Here is a 20,665-nt window from a genome sequence, read left to right on the forward strand (position 1 = left end):
TTTTCCCTTTCACTCATCTGATTCATAATTCATACCCATGTTCGCCAGCTTTCTCCATTCCCGCTCTTGATCAATAAAACATACCTGAGCTGCGCTCACTCTCCCTCACCTTTCGATCCCATCGCCTTGTCTCTGAAACAGACGCCGGAGCGTCTGCATAGATGATAAAACAGTGTTGACTGATTTTCTGAGAAACCTGACAGTGGTTGTATGCAATCATACGCATTATGTAATTTATTCTGTGGCTCAATCTATGGCCATTGTAGCATATAGTGCTGGCAAAGTAATAGCCGATTGTACAAAACCTCCTTGATGCAACAGCATAGGCCTACTATTCAGCAAGGGCATAACTAAAGCTAATGACCTAAACAAATCTGCAGCACCTGCATACCAGTCTAACACCTCACTGATATGACTGACAAATATCATTTACATTTAGTCATTTAGCAGACGCTCTTATCCAGAGCGACTTACAGTAAGTACAGGGACATTCCCCCGAGGTAAGTAGGGTGAAGTGCCTTGCCCAAGGACACAACGTCAGTTTGCATGACCGGGAATCGAACTGGCAACCTTCGGATTACTAGCCCAACTCCCTCACCGCTCAGCCAACTGACTCACCTTTCAAACAAATAACTGTGATGGATACTTTAAAGACAGGCATACAGTTACAGGATGACTGCTATTTGTCTATTGCCTAAGATTAAGTGCAAAATTATATTGTTCATTTGTTGCTCAACCCCTGAGGCCTCTTTTAGGTTTCTTCTGAATAATTCCTTCAGAAAACGGACCCAATGTCAAAACCCTAATAAACAAGCATACTAAATAACCTGAAATGCGTTGCTTGTGAACTGAAAATAACATGGCCCTGCTTACCTCATCCAAGGTTTGAAGGCAAACCCAGTCAAAACTGAATCTCAATTTGAAACAGCTCAGACAGTACAAAGTGAGCTTCTAGAGTGTACACTGCTATCGTATAATGTTGAATTGACCCAAAGTTATGTGCTGCCGACATCTTCGAAGACGCATTAGCTGGGTTGGACAATAACGAATTTCAATTAAATTATTACTATTAAAAGGTAATTGCTTTAATGCCTCCTAAATTGAGGCTTTAGAATCCAGTTTGGTGTTGAACATCACTTTTCAAAAATACAAGGTTCCTTTGTAAAATCAACCTTGCCATGTCAAATTATCTTCTGATGTACTTGTGGGTGGATGGAATATAGTAAGTGTTTTAGTGACAGGATGATTTAATGTCAAGTACACAAAAGGTTGAAACACAATGCACACAGTACTAAAGCAAACTTTATTTAAAAGAAACATGGAGAACTTGACAAAGACAAAAAGCTAAGAATCTATTGTGTTTCCTTCCATCCTTCCTCAGCCATTATGTTCTCCAAACTCCAAACAGTTCTACTCAGCGAATGTCGGTTTAAGAGTTTCATCTTGTGTCACTACAGTGATTGTTCCATCAAACTTTATTGTACATTTTGGTGGAGCTCAAAGGTTTTCCTATAATTAAAGCCTAATACAAAGATCCGTAGGGAGTCTTACGACATTAGCACACACCGACCTACAATCACACGCTGACCAATCCCTTTGTTTGCCTCTGGGTTAGCCTACAGGATGCCAGCCATCTTGTCCAAAGGGGTCTTCAAATTCTGTATGCGTGTGATTAGCACCTTTAGATATTAAAAGGTGTCCATTCATTGAGGTTCGAAGGACGGACATGCACACGCTTGGATTTTATTTATAATTATTTACAGAGCCACGAGCGTCTCCCCTCTCACCCCAGCACATTGTGTGCCTGACCCGTGGGGTCCGGGTCCGGGGGCGGGGCTAGTGAATCCTCGTCAGCTCCTCCACGATCTTGATGACTTCGTCCACTGTCGCCTCTCTCTTCATGCCACTGCCATCATCAATCTGAAACAGAGACAGCGGGCGTCCTGTGTCGTGAACCTTCGTTGCAGCCAAGCTATACATTTACAGCCAACCGTAGAGCAATAACCTATACTTATATTTACACAAGAACTGTATACTACCAGCTGTTTGAGCTTGCTATAAGTTATGTCTGACTGAATGAGTTGGATGAAGTGTGCTTGCTCATACCTGTAGACTGCTGACCACCTCTTGCATCTTAGCTCGGCCCAAGTCAAGGAAGCTCTCAATCAGATCACCGTCGATGAAACCCGTAGCATGCTCAGTCTTGCGCTCTGTGTGGAATGACCTCCAGGTGCCAGGGTGGTCAAGGAACACAAAACAATTGCAAAACAAAACAGGATACAAATAGCACCATCTAGCATTCCATGGCAATACAGAACTTGTATTTCATACATCAAAACAGAAAACAAATGGCATTGCAGAGAATTTCACAGTGCAACAAAACTTGGATTCTCAATTAGTTTCACATGATCGCTCTCAGGGACAAGTAGTATTACAGGAAAAGACTTTGGATTGACACAAAAAGTGCTTAAGACAAGGCAACTGTCAGAATAGCAGGCAAACTGACATGCCACGTACAGTAGTTTCACACTACTTTCAGTTATGGAAGTGTGCTGCCAAAATAACGTGCCTAAAATGAGATTCCCATCACATTGACAAGTTGTCATTATTATGCAAGCCATGATGAATAAAGTCGAATAAAACATTTGGGAGAGGCAGTATCCACGGACCAGCCTTGTACACATAACAGCATTTCATACAGCTCCTCAGCACTTGTTTCACGCATGGGACACACAGCATGACAAGGTGGCCTGACATTTACAGTTGAAGTGTATTAAGACAACGACCAGCATTCTGACAGCACACCTTCAGTTAGGGGAATCTTGAGCACACACACACATATTTTGACAGTGAGTGTGTGAACACCCTGGGTCCAGTGAAAGGATATAAGCTGTGCTCGATCTTGCCCACGCTCTTGATGACCTTGTTAAGGCGGTTTTGTAGGTCCAGTAGGAGGCTGTACCAACCCTCTGACAGGGAGGTTACCAGACCTGTGTAGCACATGGGGGAGATGGAGGGGGAGGGCTGTCAGTCATGTAGAGATGTCTCATGGCAGTTAACAATGCATAATCTACAGAGAAACATTTCTCTTCCTCTCCATTTTTTTCTCTCTGTCATGCTTTCAGGGTTTCTTCCTCGCTCTCGATTGTCCCCCCCTCCCTCTGTATAGTGCCCCCTTATCTCTATCTTGCACAAACCTTCATTTACATGTTTCTTTAATCTTTGTCCCCTGTCATCTCTTTCATCAAAAATAACAAAAAGTGAAAATCCTATGTGGCTGTCCCATTAGTTTGACAGCAGGATACCTTTGACACCGAATTTGATTTGTGAACGTTGGACAAGAGTAATACAAATCCCTAAAATGGCTGCCTTTTCCCTCTCATCTCGAATACATCATCGCTTATTTGAGAGCAGGAACAATGCGAGGGTGTTCTGTATCCCTTGCTCATTAAAATTCCCTTTGGCTGACCATTGGCAAGAGCAGGCTAGTACTTCTGTTCGAAACTTTCCAAGGATACTTTCAGAAGAAGCGTGAAGGTGCCAAGGAGAAAAAAATTGTGGTGCACGGTAACGCTAAGGGTAAAATAAGCATGTCCAAATGATTTCACCAACCTCTTTTCAATGATTTCTTGCCCTTATCTTTGGGATGACAGAACTACAATGAGCATGTAATGAGGTGATCATTCTACCCGACTTGCACTTTCTTTCCCTCCTAAAGGATCGATCTGCCCTAAAATTTAAATGTTTTTGTCTCTATGCTTCAAATTGGATGAATAGAAATGCAGTCCAATGCTATGAGAAGACTTGCTGGCTAATAAATCCATCAAACGCCTCTTCAAAGTCATTCACTTACTCTGCTTGTGTACAGTATTTGTGCTTCAAGACAATTTGCCCCCCATTTTTTCTGTATCCAATATATGAGCCAAAGCATTACTATGTGATGTGGAATCAGACCATTCAAACTGGTAGTTTAGAACTCTGTGCTCTGCATGGTACTGAATCATAATGGCGCCCTACCGATCATGCCATTGACTGTGCCAAAGAGCACAGAGCCCTGGGTGGGGGTGGAGCTCTCGCCGAGGTTCTGCAGCACCAGCGAGCCGTGGGAGAAGACATTGACAAACTCGCCCAGGTGAAACACGCCCACTTCCTGCAGGTGCTGGCGCTCCTCGTCTGTGGTGGCGGCGCTGCCCAGGGCAACGATACAGGAAAGAGAGGAGGAGGGAGAGAGAATGAGTGGAAGGAATTCTGTTGTAAGGGCTATGAGAGTCCACTCCTCGTGTGAAGTTGTTACACGGAGGAGGCTTTAAACTGTCTACCCAAATGATAAACATGGACTCCACCCAGAACCTCATCAAGGCGTACAGTTCACCAACCCAAACAGACACCATGAGCCCTCAGGACAGAAGAAGCACCAAATCCAACACCTGTGTCAGGTTACGCTCAAAGCCTAGAGAAAGCCCATCCCACATATAGTTTGTGTAACAATTAACTTGAACCGGCAAAGAGAAATAATGGTGCCAAAAAAGTGAATAGAAAACTTAAAAGGTCAAATGAATTCAGCCCCCTGCGGCTAGAGAGAGGGGGTTACTAGTGAGAGATGACATGGGCCAGCTGTCCTCACCTGTCCTTCTGACACACAAACAAGTTAAAGGCGTTCTCTGCCCCCAGGAAATTGTCATCATCCAGGATCTCGACGGCGCTCATCCAGTTGGGATTGAAATCACGCGCTATCTGAAATGAGAGTACACAGGTGTCATAAAAGGAAGGAACAATGACTCATTGTGTACTATGAGATAAAAAGGGCAGACTTGTCAGCTTTAATTAGAGGGTATTTAATGTGCACCCATAAACTTAAACATGTAGGAACCTTTGACATTTTATATAGTCAAATTATTGGACCAATTATTTTAAACTTTAATAAAAGTTTCATTTATTACTTTGTGGCATATTCTTTAAATGTTACGACTCCATGAAGTCTGTGACCCATCAGTATCACCCAACTCCTGGTATCTCATTAGCGGTCACTGTCTCAAGCTAATAACTAAACCCTTGTATATGTCTCTTTGGACTAGACTCTGCTCTGTCTCTTTGGACTAGACTCTGCTCTTAACTTCCTGCTAGGCTCCACTAAATCAGAAATTTTCCAATAAGCAACCATTACTATGAGCGCTGGCCTCGATCAAGACCCTGGTGCGCTGAAACCCACAGAAAGATTGCAGTAGCTGACTCAAGCCCTGAGATCTTATTTAGTGGAACACGCTAGAAGAGTCAGATCTTCCCTCACCTCCTCGAAGTTGCCCTCCATGGGCTTATAAGCCAGCAGCAGCACAGACCTCATCAGGTCTCCAACCAGGATGAAGTCTCCTTTAGTCTTCAGGTACAGGGCCATGATGTTGTTGTAGTGGTTGCACTCGGTGCGCAGCTCCTTCTCTGCCGTCCACTCATACAGACGCACCTGAGACACACACAGTCCAGGGGATCCAATGTGAATCGACAAAGACAATTCAATAATAAACAAAGCCAGCTAGTCACTCCTGAATGATGTTGGTGGCAAATTCAATGTTTACTCACACTTCTTGTAGGTATTGTTTTGTTTCTGTTGTCACCAACAGGAACTCAAACGGAGTTCATTGCATTTCAGTCTAGCTATAGGGAAAGGGCCCTTTCTACCATATCTTTGTTGCATGTGGGTGAAATATTACAGTTAGTTCTAAGATTTCTTTAATATCTTGACAAGGACAAGTGGCTCCAATAATCAGTTTTCATGGCAAAATGTTTGTTTTTTTACTTGGTCCTTTCTTCAAAATAATAATAAAAAATAATTTAAAAAAATACTTGAGTTGGGTTAGAATTATTTGTATAACCCCCTTCATTTATAGACCAGAACTTGGCAAAAAGTGTTTAAATGAGACAACACTGGTTAAGATAGCCCAAATTGCATACTGCAGTTTCACACGTTTTTCTTTTTCCATTAGCACTTCAGCAATAGGCCCAGATGCTTTCCAGGTTACATCAGTGTGTTTCAACCACAATTACACACACATACCCACTAGCTCCTCAGTGCCCTCTGGCCGTATCCTGTTCATGGTGTGAGATGTCTAGGGTGGGTGATGAGAACCCAAAAAACTGACTACTTTCAAAAGGCTTCTCCTTGGTTTTTCTCACAAATCAAAATATCATTCACCACAATCTATTAAAAGTCTAGGTGTTAAGTTTGCCTGTGACATTCAATCAACCAACAGGCCCACTCACTGTGCTGTTGATGCTTGCCAGCAGTTTGCCATTGAACTCCACCATAGAGTAAACCGCTCCCTTCACCTCCTTCTCTGCGACCGTCTGAAGCTTACCTGCACAAGGGACACAACGCCAGCATTCAGAACTCAAATCGGTATTCATAATGTCTCTCCACTCTTGACACAGAATAAAACTGACGTTCGTGAGGCCTTTTGAAAAGGAAGATTTCGACTGATGCATACATGTTTACCAGTATCATGGGAGCGAAAACGTGTGTGTGTGTGTGGGGGGGGGCAGACAATGAGGAAAGAGGGACACACAGACAGACAGCTTAGGGGAGAGATGATCAACGCTAAAACGGTGAGATGGGACTTTAGGGAGCCAGAAGAGCCAGGGGGAAGGGAGGGGGGCAAAACTAAAAGTTCCAATAAAAGGAAAGACAGCGTGGGAACAGAGATAGTGGCCTAAATGATAAAGACAGTAAAAAAAGCCACTTGGTTGAAAGCACCATTCTTCAGTCTGCTCACCGTCAGTGTAGTGGAAGACGATAATCCGGCCCTGCTTGGGCTCCGCCTCCTCCGGGTACACCATGGCAGTGCCAACGATGAAGTAGACCGCCGGGTCTCTGCCCAGTTTGCATGAGACCATGCTGAGGGCATACTCACTCTGGAGGAACTGGTGGGCATGGAGGACTGGCAGGAAAATGTATAAGGGCACGTATTCATTTGCTGCTTCCGTCTTATCTAAATAACCACGTCCTTTTATTTCTGTAGAAACTGTGCGCACAACAGCTGTTGGCATCTACAACTCCAGGCACATTGCCCATTTCGTAAGTGATAAGGATCAGGGTTATGGGCATCGGAGGAACCACAGTTATCTTTTCCATGTCACTGTACCTTCAAAGGTGTGCTGGTCAACCACGAGGAGGCTGTGAACCTCTACTTCCTCTCCAAAGGATGTTTCGTGGGGGGAGGTGCTGCTAGGGAACAGCTTGCTGGAGCTCACACTGCTGGACAGGGCCTGGGAAAGGGTGGTGGGAAGAGAGGGTGAGGGAAAGAGATATGAGGACATGAAAACCCTGTCAGGTTTCTATGACAGGATGAGGGGTTGTTGGGAGTGTTTAGTATCCACAAGTGAAAAGGAGGAAACCACCAGGACATGTCAGGTCGTTATGGAACAGGGGTTTGCTTCTAGACCTCAATAAAACATTTACATTTAGTCATTTAGCAGACGCTCTTATCCAGAGCGACTTACATCAAGTACAGGGACATTCTCCCCGAGGCAAGTAGGGTGAAGTGCCTTGCCCAACGACACAACGTCTTTTGGCACGGCCGGGAATCGAAACAATATCCTTCTATTAATAGCCCGACTTCCTAACCGCTCAGCCATCTGACCCCCGTAACATCGAGCAAGCATGGCTATCTGGTATATATATTGTCCACTTTGTGCTGTATTGTTGGATTAAATATGTTGAACAACCCAGACAACTATAATCCACAATATTTCTCTTTTCTATGATTTTCACTGCGGCGTAATCTTCACAGCTCTTCTTAAAGGATATGTCCTTTACTGCTGAAACAAAGAAGATGAGGAAAATGTTCTCATTATCGCTCTAAGTCTCTGTACAGTTCCTTGTTCGAGTCCCACAGGACAGAATTCCTTTTAACACGAGTGCCAAATTATCCTACTGTGAGCAGTTGCTTCATAAATTGGCACAGAAAAGAAGCAGGACTGGAGCCTGTGAATCCCAAGGCGCACATAGCCTTGAGCTATCAAAGGTTGTGTCATTGAGTCAGACTTGTAAGTGTTGTAAATCCTAAAACCAAACCAGAGTAATTGAATACTACGTTACATCTGAATACCCTATGCTTTTGTCTATGGCAGAAGCTAAGCTTTTACGTTAAGTTATCCTTTGACTTAACTGTGCGTGTGCTAGTGTATCAAACCAAGCACTTGCATAGCAACCGGATTGCTAGAACATATACCTGAGTGCTCGCACTGGGGCGAACAGCCGAGGTGGTTCCACTGGCATCCTGCATTTCCACTCGGCTGGACAGCACCCCAAAACACTGTGACACCTCCTGATAGCAGATCCTCCTGAGACAGGAACAAAGAGGGGGGGGGGGGGGGGGAATGAGACGGCTGAGCGAGCATTCGATTAAACAAAGCAGGGTGAAGAGGAGGAAATGTGTAGACAGGCCAGAGATGGAGGAACAATTGGTGTAAAAAGAAAAGAAACACAAAACAAGAGACCCATCACTCAATGATAGGAACAGGCAAACAGGATTGGAAGTGAAGAACTATCTAATACGTCTTCAGAATTCTGATTCTGAGAAGCTATCAATTTGCCACTGTTCTCAAATTTGTTCTTGCAGTACTCTGATGAAAATTGTTCAGGACACATGCATAGCCCCATTCCCTACTGTTAAATACTAGCGGTTTGGCCAGAGGGAGGGGTCACCTGGGAGACTCGTAGAGGGGGACAGTCCGAATGTGGAGCTTCTGAATCTCATCGATGGTGCCGATGGTTAGAGTGCTGTTGTTGGCAAGAGCCAGACTGTCGAAGAACGCAAACAGATTACACACCAACCTAATACTACAACATCTCATTAAAACAACCATGGTTTGTCACAAGTTGATTCAGGTAAATTAAAAAGCACATAGGAGTTTAAATGTTATATTGGGAGTCTTGAACAAAATATCAGACTTCAAGAGACTGTTTTCTCTACATTTAGCGTAGCACGACTGTCTTCCGGACGCCACTGACCTGTCAGGGTAGCCCTCCGAGTTCAGCGGACACATGTAATTGACCTCCTTGAGGTTGACGTTGGAGAAGACCAGCTTGTGGTTGCTGGAGTAGATGACGGTGGGCCGGTCGGAACAGGCGAACACATTGGAGGTGGAGAGGGAGCGGAAGGTGCGCAGCACTGTGGGCTGGGTGCCCAGGGTCACCTTCTTACGCTCGCTTAAGACACCTGATACACAGTGGGAGAATCAATCACAAAACAACAATTTACTACTTTGATTGCCATTATTAGAGCTCTTATTGCATTAACTTTATTATTAATATGCATGTATTATTACTGTTTTGTTTAAAAGTGAAAACCCCATTTTAATTAGATATAATGTTGCTGTGGCACACCTTGATTTACAAATTCAGGCCCTTAACATTCACCAGTAAAACATTTTTTATTCAAGCTTTGGTTCTTGACCTGTCTGCAGATCCAGGCCGAAGTAGAAGAGAGCTCCGTCGCCCAGGGCACACAGCAGGTAGTAGCTGCCCTCGAACGTGGTCATCAGGATGGAGCGAGGGATGATCTCTGCAGACACACACACACACGACAGAAATAGTTGAAGCACATATTACTAATTGACTCGTTTTAATATTACACTTCAACCCAAAAACCCCCTTCCATTCAAATCCCTTAAAATTAGCCTGCTTCTATTGTTCTCTATCTCTGCCCATCTCTACACCCACGGTCAATGCGACCATGTTGGAGCTCCCACCCCTCCTGCTCTCACCTCCTCCCAGCATTTCCTTGTGCAGGGCAGTGAAGCAGGGGAGCTTTAGGACCCTGGCGGAGATGTCTGTCCACAGGCCCACGGCGCAGAGGGGCGACTCCCCTCCCTCCCCCAGGGGCGTGATGTCCAGGCAGGCCACCTCATGTTCCATCTCTGTGGTGCTGGTATGGGTGGGAGGGGAAGGGGGGGTTTAGCAGGCTACTTGTGATTCATTTTGTGTGTGTGCGGAAGAGAGAGTAAGATACCGTGATAATGTGTGTGAGAACACTGCACTTGTGTCAACTGTCTAAGCTGTGTTGGAGGGAGAGAGAGAGAGGAGAGAGAGGTGCAGCATTTTACACCAAAAAGGGCCTATGAATATCTGAACGTGAGAGACAGGACGAGAGAGACACAGAATGACAAAACGCACAGCTGTAGTTCCATGCTGTATAGGCAGGGGACCAGTTACTGTGTGTGTGTGTCAGTGACTGTGTCCCTGTATGCTCAAGTGTGAGCGTGTGCCTCAGGTACCTGATCTGTTTGAGCTCCCCAGAGAGGATCTGGAGGTAGTACAGGGCACGGCCCACGGCCAGCACCACCTGGGACGAGTTACAGGCCGCCACGCTGATGTTCCTGCCCTGTGGTTCCTTCCACTCGCTGGCCAGGGCTTTGCTGTCCTGCATCACCAGGCGTACCGAGCCCGACGTGATCTAGGGGGGCACAAAAACAGTGACACACACACCATAATTGACATCAATTGAAAATGTAATGTGGTGACTTTACTGATGTGAGCTAAACAAGCTGGTAGGCTGCTGTTTGAATATTGCATGCACACTAAGTAATCCCTTGAGCATGATAAAACCGCAATTACATACCGCTTACATTTTGCCTTACATAATGTGTAACAACTAGGAAACAGCATGAAACACATCACAGCAGTGATCAAGAGGAATAAGAACTGAAACCATAACTATAATAATAATTCCTGGTTTTAATCTTATCATAGTCTAACCTTATCGTCTCAGTATTATTTGAATATTTCCCCAATGACCTTAAACATGACTGCCCCTTTAAATCATGTATGAGCCGACATCAGCAAAGTATATTATATTGAAGGGGAGGGAAAAATCTATATTTAATAATTGATCACAAATTCATATAAGTTAATATTCAACATAAAGGGACACATTCATGAAACTCTATGAATACTACAAATGACCGAACATTGGAAAAGTACATCTTGAAATAGATTATGAGATTCCAATGATGGAATATCTATTGGGGGTCTAATTGTGGAATAAAGTGTTCATTTACTGAAAAATGTATGGCATGATTGTGTGTACCTGGATGAGCTGTTGGTGTGCCACGTTGCCACAGTAGAAGGTCTGCTGGTTGTCCACAAAACCAGGCAGCTCAGTCTCCTCGACCTCCTCCCCACTGAGCATCAGCACTCTGGGGAAGGACAAATCCCTCATGTCATGACAGACGTAATAAAGCACCCAAATCATGCCTCTTCTACTGGAGCTTTTAGACCCAAATGTTAAAGAACTTCAATCATGGAGGTAACTGGGCCACTGGGATTTTATCTGGAGCTTGTCTGTAGGGGTGATATCGTTGACACTATGCCAAATGTTGTATGTACCCTCATATTTTTCAGCCGACACTTACATTTAAAAACCTACCCATGTTAACACTGTCATAAATTAGATAACCATCATGTAAGCTTTGTCATGTTACACAATGCCAAAAAACTGGGCAATTACACCTCTCTATTACCAATATATTTGAAGAGTTTAAATTGATCCAAGCGCTGGAGGCTGGTTATCTCACCTGGTTTGTCCAACGAAAGACAGCACCAGCATATCATCAGTTTCCCTCCCAGCCTCGGAGCGCAGGGGCCACAATCCTGGAACATGAAAAAAGATATTGGTATGGGGAAAGAGAAAATAAATGGATCACTGAACATTCACTATGGGTAAACAGAAAGAGAATACATGCAGCTTGGTTTTACCCAAATGTTCAATTTGTCAAAACAGAGGTCCTAGGGGATGTTCTGGGGCTAAAGGTTTTGGTTCAATCTCAACAAGTCATTGATTGGATAAGTGAGTAATTACATCCCATCAAGAAGTCTTAGCTCAAGGTGAGGGAGTCAACGTCTGATGGACCTACTGAGTCCAGTTATTCAATAAACCACCCTAATTAAACAAGAGCCTATGGACCTTAGTGCCACAATTGAATACCAGGCAAATAAAACATTTTTTTTTTTACTGAGGGCTCCAAAATCAAGTGTCCAAAACAAAGTCTTAAGTCTTCAATCTAAAACTTAAACTTGGTGTTTGGACCCAAACATGCTATTTGCAAGCCTTTACAAGACCTGTATAACACATTTCACCAACCAACTACTTAAGGCTATATAAGCGTTTGTGATTAATTATACAATACAATTATTCTTGGGAACACTGCATGCTAATATGCAGCTGCATACAAAGCAGCCCCTGAGATCAGGTAAGGCAAAGAAGAAACCCTGCTAATAATCTAAATTCTGGCAGAGTGGAGAGAACAGATCAGATTTGATCCGAGACCTATAAACATCAAGGCACCCGAGAGAGGTATCGACCTTTAATTCCAGGCAGGTCGATGCTGGCGTGCTCGTGGATACCAATTCCGTTTCTGATGATCCTGAGGGATCCTTCTTTGAATGCCCCTGAGCAGGTCACCAACTGTAGGGTCACCAATGAGGAGATAAAAAAGACAGAAAGAGAGAGAGGTAGGAAGACAGCGAGAAAGAGAGAAAACGGGTCACGGTCTGCTAGTGTGTGTGTAGGCGCGTGGATTTATCTACCCACCTGGGTATTATTAATTCAGTCCTTAAGTCAGACAAAAATGGAAAATTGACCCCCTCAAGTCTGCTTTTGGATGCCTCTCACTTCAAATACAATGACTGTGAGGTAGGCTAGCTTCTGGGTGTTCTGTACTCTTATTTTGGAAAATGTTATATTTCTAGACTGTGCAGGTAATGAATTATGGGCAAAAACTCTGTTCAATTGAGCTGCTATAATTGGTGCTGTTTGTCAACCGGGACAGCACTGAGACATATTTGGATTTAAGAAGTTACAAAACACTTCAAATGGTTTGTTCAATGCATGGTGATCGTTGGTTGAGCAATTTTAGCCTTGCATTCACCAAATACTGCAAAACAGCCTTCATGTTAGTGTGCTCTTACCTGACCCTGGCCTTGCCTTTCCAGATCCACCACACACATGTCCACAATGGGACCCAGGTTGGTGAAGGTCTCCATCACAGCCACATACGAGCCCTGGTCGTTACTGTCCACGTTGAGCTGTGAGAAACAAGACAAAGTCCTGAATGCGACAAACATATTTCTGACCTGATAAGTACATTATCATGAAGCTTGTGAATGTGGTGAACTTCACACAAAATGTCAAATAGTGCCAGTAATCTCTGCGGGTTCTCATTTGGCTCATCTTAAGATCTCGAACTGAGACCCTTAAGTAATCAAGTTAAGAAAGGCCTGTCAAGATCCTAAAACAGCAGTTTAAAGTCTGCGTCATGAGTGTATACAGGCCAGCCCATGAATATTTAGTCAAAATCTGAATTGTGTCATAGTCCAATGACTCGAATATGAACTGCATTCAGACAAGTAAATTCATAATTTTTAAGTATAGACAGTTTTGTTTTGTTGATAAATGCAGAGGGTTCACAAGTGTTTAATTTTAAGATAGTTACAAGACATAAAATAAAAAAAACACTCACTTTAACCAGCTGGGAATCCCCCAGTCTTGAGCCAACAAATACAACACCATTGTCCAAATAGGTCAGGCACTCTGCAATGGAGGTCTGGGGAGGAAAAAGAACAGCCAATCCGATCATACACGTTATGTGATGATCCATCTGTAATCTCACGCTAATACAGAACTAAACTAGCGATACATTTATTTTCAGGCCCTGTGTTATTCATATACACAAATTAATGTATATACTTGCTAAATAGATTGGTGGAGATAGTCAGACAGAAAGAAAACAGCACCTCTCCGAGCAGCTCCACGCGGAGGTCCTTGAGCACCACGGCCCCGTCCATCAGCTCCTCCTTCTCCAGCAGCAGCATGAACAGACGGCCCTCCATGTCCCCCAGCAGGTAGCGAGAGCCATTAGGGTCCACGCGGTTGTGGCACACAATAGTGCTTTGCTGTGGAGACAGACGTCACGTTTCAATAAACCGGCGGACGGTAAGGTGAGAAATTGTCGACCGATTAGGTATGTACATGTAGCAGGTTCTTTACCTGCTGCATGCTCTACAAAGTTCAGTTACCTACTCTGTAGTTTACTAGTGAGCGTAGAGAATAGGCTACACCCGTCAAATGAATACAGATGATCATGTTCCCACTATCACAGACAAGAGATGCTGTTTCCCATGTGCGGTTGTTACCTTGATAGTAGGAGGTGCAATGGCCAAGTACTTGTCCCCATTGTGGTAAGTGATGGATTCTTGTCCAATGATAATAGCACCTCCAAATGGCTCTGGGACTACAACATAAACAAAACATTAAATCATCCGTGCAGAATGTTCTATTTAAGACTTTACTCAATATCCTTTTAAATGATGCTCTCAATGTCATTATTCATCTGCAGTGATTAAATCTGCCTTTTAATAAAGAACAATGTTTAACTCCCAACTCTAAAAGTTTTCAGACTAAGCTAAAAAAACGGAATAGTTGCGAGTTATGCATTGGAGCTTGTGAGATTATGTCCCTTTATTAAAACTTCTAATATTTTATCAATCCCTTCCTCTGTCTTTGTGTAGACAAATCTCAAGATTTTACATAGCTGAACGTGAGGACAATTCAATTTAGGTATTTTTCTGTTGGCAGCAGAGGAGGAGTATTTGGGGTACTGGAACTGGGCTTCTGAGGATTCCTCCTGACCTGGGATGACCATTGAGGCCTCGGCCTCCACGTTCTCCTGCTTCCACGGACCCTTATTAAACTCCTTCTCTCTTAGGGATACTTCATAGGTCTTCACATGGCGCCCCTGAGGATCCTGAGGCAAAGTAAACATAGAATCAGATATAAGGGAGTACAACAGCACTTAGGAATGCTTGGCTGGACCTGATGTTAGTTTCCTCCAGGATCACAATGACTCGTATTGAGAGACTTGTTGCTCTTGTTGGTTAGTTTTAACGGTTTCAAATTCTTGTACTCGCTGTGAAATATCGTACATAGGTACACTCTTGTACTCTTGTGGGGAGTTTCATGTTGTTCAATTGTAACTTGTTTAACTGCATGCTCTTATGGTTCTTCCCTTTGGCACTTATTTGGTTTTCCACAATGTATGCTTCATGTTTTGGCTGCTCGCAATGTTTGGGGCTATCTCGTTGTTATGATCAGTGACCTATGCTCTTTTGTAAAGCTCTCTCTTGGAAGTCGCTTTGGATAAAAGCGTCTGCTAAATGCATAAATGTAAATAAGAGACAGGTACAGCCCTAGAAACCCAAATTGATATATGGTCAATCTCACATTCTTACATCTTAATGCTTGTTCAGCAACCACAACCACCCAAACAAATTATACTGGATAACAGGATCAGTTCAACCACTGAACCCCACCCACACACACACACTCTCTCTCTCTACCTGGTAAATGAAGCAGACGGTGGGTGCCTGGCAACCGTACAGGAAGTGCACGTCGATGACCTGCAGCTCCTCCAGACGGATGTTGAAGGCCTTCAGCTCGCGATTCTCCCTGTCCAAAGGGATCACCTTGAACAATCCGTCGTACAGGCGCAGCCCGATCATGCGGCACTCCGGGTCCACAATGCCAATGATGCCGGTCTCTGACGGGCGGCCAATGCGGTCCTGATGGAAAAAGAGGGTCGGTGAGTGCATGGCAAAATTCCAGAAGACAGCATTCTTTGGTGAGCATTGGGTTGCTCTGCACACACCGGACACGGCACGGCTCAGATGGTAGGAAGGTAGATCCTATACATTGATGAATTATACTTTGTTGGCTTCATGAGTGCAAAACAAAAATGTTCTAGAGCAGTTATGTCTTTGGCATAACCGCAATGATTCAGTTAAATCCACAATGAACAGAAACTGATAGTATCTGGCAAGTCCAAAGTGGGACTACTGCTTGTGCTTACCTGTACATTGCCATGGGCACGGGTAATAATGTCAATGCTCTCCCCATTCTGTTTGTACTCCAGGATGCAGGCGTTGTACTTAGCCGTGAGAATGAACAATAGATCCTTGCTTTCACCCTAAACAGTAACATTGTACACAACAAATATACACAAGGTTTATTGATTGGGATAACAACTCATTGAATCAAAGTTTGGCTATGCTTTTCCACCCACCCTGGTACTCACCTTGGGCCTGAATAGCTCCATGACAGAAATCTTGCCATACATGCCCACCTCTTTAACGGGCCTGAGCCCCTCTGCTGTGACAACATAGATTTCCAACCGTGTGTTTTTTGCTATGAGCAGATTCAGGTCTTCAGCAGAGGTGAAGTGGCCTGAAGAATTGGAAAGACAAAATTCGTCAAACAGCTTTAACTATCTCTGTCGAAGAGCCATGCCCTGGTAGAGAGTCAACCTTTAGGGCCATAATAATAATAACCATAACCATAATAACCCAAATGATACCAACAATTGCTCAAATTTTTCACTGCAATGCTACATTGTTGAGATCAACAATTCCTCTTTTAATCCAAATATTGTCATTGACTTGAATGGGGCAACCACAATTTACAATGGCTGGCCGGTTAAATACAGTTATTGAAGAAGTATGTTAACACTGTTACTGTAGTATATCATAACTAGGCCAGACTGGACTCCTGTTTTTATATATATCTTGGGTTAATTAAATGTAGGTCGGCTAGCTATCTGCACTAGCTCTAACAAGCTAGCTCACTCGCTGGCTTCACAACTAACTAGTTCATATTTGGAGGCGACACGTGAAAACTAGAGCTAGTTGTTGACGCTAGTGTTGTTGTTTTGAAATCGGTACGTCAAATACCTTATAAACAAACACTCGGATGTCTTACTTTAGGTAACACTAAACGCATTGGCTTCAAAACATCCTGCGTGACACACATCAGTACCAAGCTAGTTAAGTAAGCTAACGAAAGTAAGCTAGCTGACTTTACACCATAACTGAGAGGCAAATACTCTTGACCATATGTCATAGACATTTTTAATTTGACTACGCATGGAAACTCAATTTCGCTAGAAAATAGCATCGACAGTTACACGCTGCTACCATTTAGCAAACAATAGCAATTTCAGGGGCCTGCAAGTGCCTGAAGCTTGAGTTCTCGCGCGGGAGCATTTGCGTGCCAGAATAAGGTGCTCGACGATATGTTGATACGAAGCTCTGCAGACAGTCCATACGACATCGGAGGCATACGTGTACCTGTAATGCAGGCATTGACAGCCGTTGGTTTCTGCGCTGTAACCACGTAGTTGTAAGACATGGCGAACACCTACAAAATAGTTTTAGTTCTCCACAAGTCTAGACACCACCATGGATAGGAAGGTGTTAAAATCAGACGGAAGTCAATATCCCAGTTGAGTGCCTAACATCTCCTCACAGCGCCTCTTGTGGTTTGGAAGTAAATTTGAATCCATTTCCCATTGGCCCCATTTCACAATTCCAAGATAATAGGTTTTTCTGTTTTTGGTCGTGAAGCACAACTATACGATTTTGTTTGGCATTTAACCATCAATGTACACTTAGGACCACCCCTTAATTTCGTCACTTTTACTTTGGTGCTGTGATCCTGTAAATGTTCCTATCATTTTCAAGTCTGGTTCCATAACATTACAATAACATGGTAATCTTTGAACACATACAAAACCCATGCAGAATTTTTGGGGGGATTGCTTGTAGCTACTATAGTATTCATACTACACACTCTTATCTTTCTGTACTCTTTGTCACCTTTGTCCCACCTCTTTTTTTTTTATTTCATACTTACAAATCTTAGTGTGTTTTGGGAGTGAGCATGGGTGTGACTACAGTAACTGAAGGCATGGATGTCAACAGCACTGGCCTAGAGGATATTTGCAGATGGCTGTCTGTGAAACCTTCAGGCCTCAATCCCTGATTAATCCCAGGGATAAGAATAGAGCCTAGTCTGTTCTCAATGAAGGGTGTGTGAGTGTTTTCATAGCCTCAGTCAGTCTGAATGTTTTCCGCTGACAATCAATTGAACAAGTTACTAGTACAGCACATGGAGTCTAATAGTAAAACTACATATAAACACACACGTGCAAATGTTGTAAAATGAAAAAAAAAATTGTGTCAGTACAGTTAAGTTGTGTTTGTTTGTATACTGTACATGTGGTACTTGCAGTATTAAAAAGGTTGTCATACACATTTTTTTTTAATTTATTACAGTTGTAAAAAAGAAAAATCAAACAGAACATGCAAAATCACACAACATGAAATAAATAAAATAATAGTATGCCCTTATAAACATAAATGTTGCCCTTATAAACACAAAGGCCGGAAGAGACACCACCACACAGACAAGGCAATCTGGCAAACACTTTTCACACTTGTCATTATTCATTTTTAGATTATAGAACATTTTTGTTTTTGTTCTTCGTATCAGTGTTGTGCTTGTTTTGAGCAGCAAAAAGCTCACAATAACTGAATTTAAGAACAGTTTTGTGCTTGTAACTGTGCTTTGCATTAAAACAAGTGAGAGTGATGTGAAACGTTGTCTGAGTTGTACTTTTGTTTGTTTCTGGTAGCTAAGGGGGAGGGTTCACTTTTTAAAGTGCAGGCATCCTGAAATAAATAAAGAGCATGTTGGCAAATTTGGTTAAATTCATATAAAGTATGTACTGCATAGTAGAATTGGTGGGAACAACAACTACACAGCAAACCTTTAACACTTACCCAAAACCTTTAACATAAGTGAACGTATTTATCGCATTTTCAAACAGAGGAGTGTGGTGCTGGTAACAACAATAGTTCCAAAATGTTAGCATCACAGACAACATTATATTGGTAACACATCATGATCCATTTCTTCCTTTTGAATTCCATGTTCCGCTGGTAGATTCACATGGATGCAGATATTGCATTGTTGAGAACAAGCTTGCTTTGACTTCCACATTGTGAATCACACTGCTTTAACTCTCACTTACTATCTGGCATCTCTCGCCTGTGTTGGCTTAAGCTTAGTGGTATCCATTCTGGCAATGCAAATGGGAAAATCTCTTGAGTGCGAAGGAGAAGTCCAATTTGGCTATACTCATGTCAGTTTCATCTCAATGCACATGCTGTCCATTCACTGGCGGGCCCTGGCAAAGGCCTCTCGCAGCCAGGGCGAGTCCTCATAAAGGCGAGGGTCTCCCAGGTACTCTGTAGTGCGCTTGTAGAAGTAATAGTACAACACAGAAGCTGCACACAAGAGACACAAATACACAGTACCATTTACAAACAAATACAGAAATCAGAATAGCAACTAATCAAAGGACAACAAACAAAACTGACAGTCCACTTGGCCAGTTAAGTGAATGAAACTCACACCAATTTGGCACTCCAAGTTCACAGTGCCAAGGTCACACTATATTGGCTGTAATACGATGCTTTATTTTCGATAGTATTTATTTATCTCTCTAGCATTGGGCTTTGCATAGTAACAACAGTATCACCTGTTCTTTGGAGCACAAACAGCACTTGGAGACCATCAGTCCACACATAGCGGTTTGAATTCAGCCAGCGAAGGTTCTGGTACGACAGAAAAACATGAATTTCGTCTGTTGCCAATTTCAAGGGATATAGTTTGAGAGGTTTCACATTTAACACATTTAACATTGTTTACTGTCAACTATACAGCCATAGTGGAGACTGCTGATTTCTATTTAAAATAGAAAAGAGTTAGCATTAAGTATCTTTAATACAAAACAACCTCCATAACATTTTACATTGACTGTATATTTCTAGCTCCTAAATACCCATACAAATGACTAAACAATTGATATGGTTAAAAATATCACATTTATATCAAATATGCTGTAATGTTTTATCTGCCTCTTTCAATTATAATTTCAAAAGACTGGGCAACTAAAAGCTCGGATGGACCCCCAACACAGAGACAGTTTATTTATTCAGTGCATACGTACCACTATCCAGGAGTGTAATGAGATACTGAAGGTTAGATAGAGTGCCGACAGCAGCAGCAAAGCTCTGAATCGTTCCAAAAGAAGGGACACAAGCCCGACCTGGAATACGTAGGTGTTGAACAGCATCAATAGAATGATGATTAGGTTGAAAAGGATGGAGATGTCTTGGATACTGGGAAAGAGAAAGGTATAGTAAGGGAACAAGAAAGTAATGTAAAAGTCTGACATTTGTTGAGTAGATAATTTTCATGGCTTCAAGATTTGTTAGAACCTTAGCACATAGGACCTTACAGCCTGAGCTATGGTCAACTGAATACCCCCCTGCCCCCTTACATGAAGAGCACGAGCTGGACAACAGGCGCTGCCCTCAGCAGCTCGCTAAAGGAGTTGACAAACAGGTCGAAGGTGAGCAGGCTCAGCTGGATCAGCAGTACTAGGGAGTAATTGTTGGTCTGTAGCATCTCCGGGCCAAATGCTGCTCGCCCGGGCGGTGAGTGGCTCCACGACGGATCCACGGTTACACACACTCACACTCACCTTATAAAGAAACATAGAAGCACACGATGGTGCCCTGGCTGTCCTGAGCTTTAGCAAAGCAGTCCCCTGATATTGTTGTGTCCACTGTACAGTGCCAGTCCAATTGCTGGTACAGTATGTGGATGTTTACAACGCAAACTCCTGCCTTAGGGCTCCATTTTAAGTAAACTGAATCACTCCCATGGACTGAAAAGCACTGCTGCCTGTTCCAAGTCTGTCATTGACTTGAGTC

The 20,665-nt window shown here is 43.2% G+C and overlaps 2 protein-coding genes across 2 annotated transcripts; both read right to left on the reverse strand.

The window, feature by feature from the left end:
* Nucleotides 1-1,284: 1,284 nt before the first annotated feature.
* ddb1 (damage-specific DNA binding protein 1) lies at nt 1,285-17,297 on the reverse strand. Its single transcript, XM_067248478.1, has 27 exons — nt 17,171-17,297; nt 16,123-16,271; nt 15,898-16,014; nt 15,389-15,610; nt 14,682-14,796; nt 14,186-14,283; nt 13,787-13,945; nt 13,513-13,596; nt 12,962-13,078; nt 12,356-12,458; nt 11,569-11,644; nt 11,082-11,190; nt 10,270-10,448; nt 9,760-9,920; nt 9,450-9,557; nt 9,005-9,212; nt 8,699-8,794; nt 8,223-8,334; nt 7,134-7,257; nt 6,765-6,929; nt 6,256-6,350; nt 5,288-5,458; nt 4,625-4,734; nt 4,018-4,187; nt 2,888-2,990; nt 2,107-2,230; nt 1,285-1,920 (listed from the first exon to the last, which is right to left on the reverse strand). Exons 1-27 carry the CDS (start codon nt 17,229-17,231, stop codon nt 1,837-1,839), a joined length of 3,420 nt encoding a protein of 1,139 aa, XP_067104579.1. The 5' UTR covers nt 17,232-17,297; the 3' UTR covers nt 1,285-1,836.
* A 1,761-nt stretch (nt 17,298-19,058) lies between these two features.
* Nucleotides 19,059-20,357, reverse strand: LOC136954947 (transmembrane protein 138-like). Its single transcript, XM_067248482.1, has 4 exons — nt 20,230-20,357; nt 19,897-20,068; nt 19,426-19,501; nt 19,059-19,171 (listed from the first exon to the last, which is right to left on the reverse strand). Exons 1-4 carry the CDS (start codon nt 20,355-20,357, stop codon nt 19,059-19,061), a joined length of 489 nt encoding a protein of 162 aa, XP_067104583.1.
* Nucleotides 20,358-20,665: the final 308 nt, after the last annotated feature.

The sequence above is a fragment of the Osmerus mordax genome, chromosome 13 (assembly GCF_038355195.1).
Source record: "Osmerus mordax isolate fOsmMor3 chromosome 13, fOsmMor3.pri, whole genome shotgun sequence".
Lineage (NCBI taxonomy): Eukaryota > Metazoa > Chordata > Actinopteri > Osmeriformes > Osmeridae > Osmerus > Osmerus mordax.

Bases quoted from the DNA above. Each gene is read 5' to 3' on its own strand.
- ddb1 (XM_067248478.1), bottom strand. From the start codon at position 17,231: ATGTCTTACAACTACGTGGTTACAGCGCAGAAACCAACGGCTGTCAAT. The intron at 16,015-16,122 runs GTGAGTACCAGG...GTTACTGTTTAG, and splicing joins TGGAGCTATTCAGGCCCAAG to GGTGAAAGCAAGGATCTATT. The intron at 13,946-14,185 runs GTAACAACCGCA...CTGTCTCCACAG, and splicing joins TTGCACCTCCTACTATCAAG to CAAAGCACTATTGTGTGCCA.
- LOC136954947 (XM_067248482.1), bottom strand. From the start codon at position 20,357: ATGCTACAGACCAACAATTACTCCCTAGTACTGCTGATCCAGCTGAGC. The intron at 19,502-19,896 runs GTACGTATGCAC...CTGTCGTACCAG, and splicing joins CATTACACTCCTGGATAGTG to AACCTTCGCTGGCTGAATTC. The intron at 19,172-19,425 runs GTGATACTGTTG...TCTTGTGTGCAG, and splicing joins GTTTGTGCTCCAAAGAACAG to CTTCTGTGTTGTACTATTAC.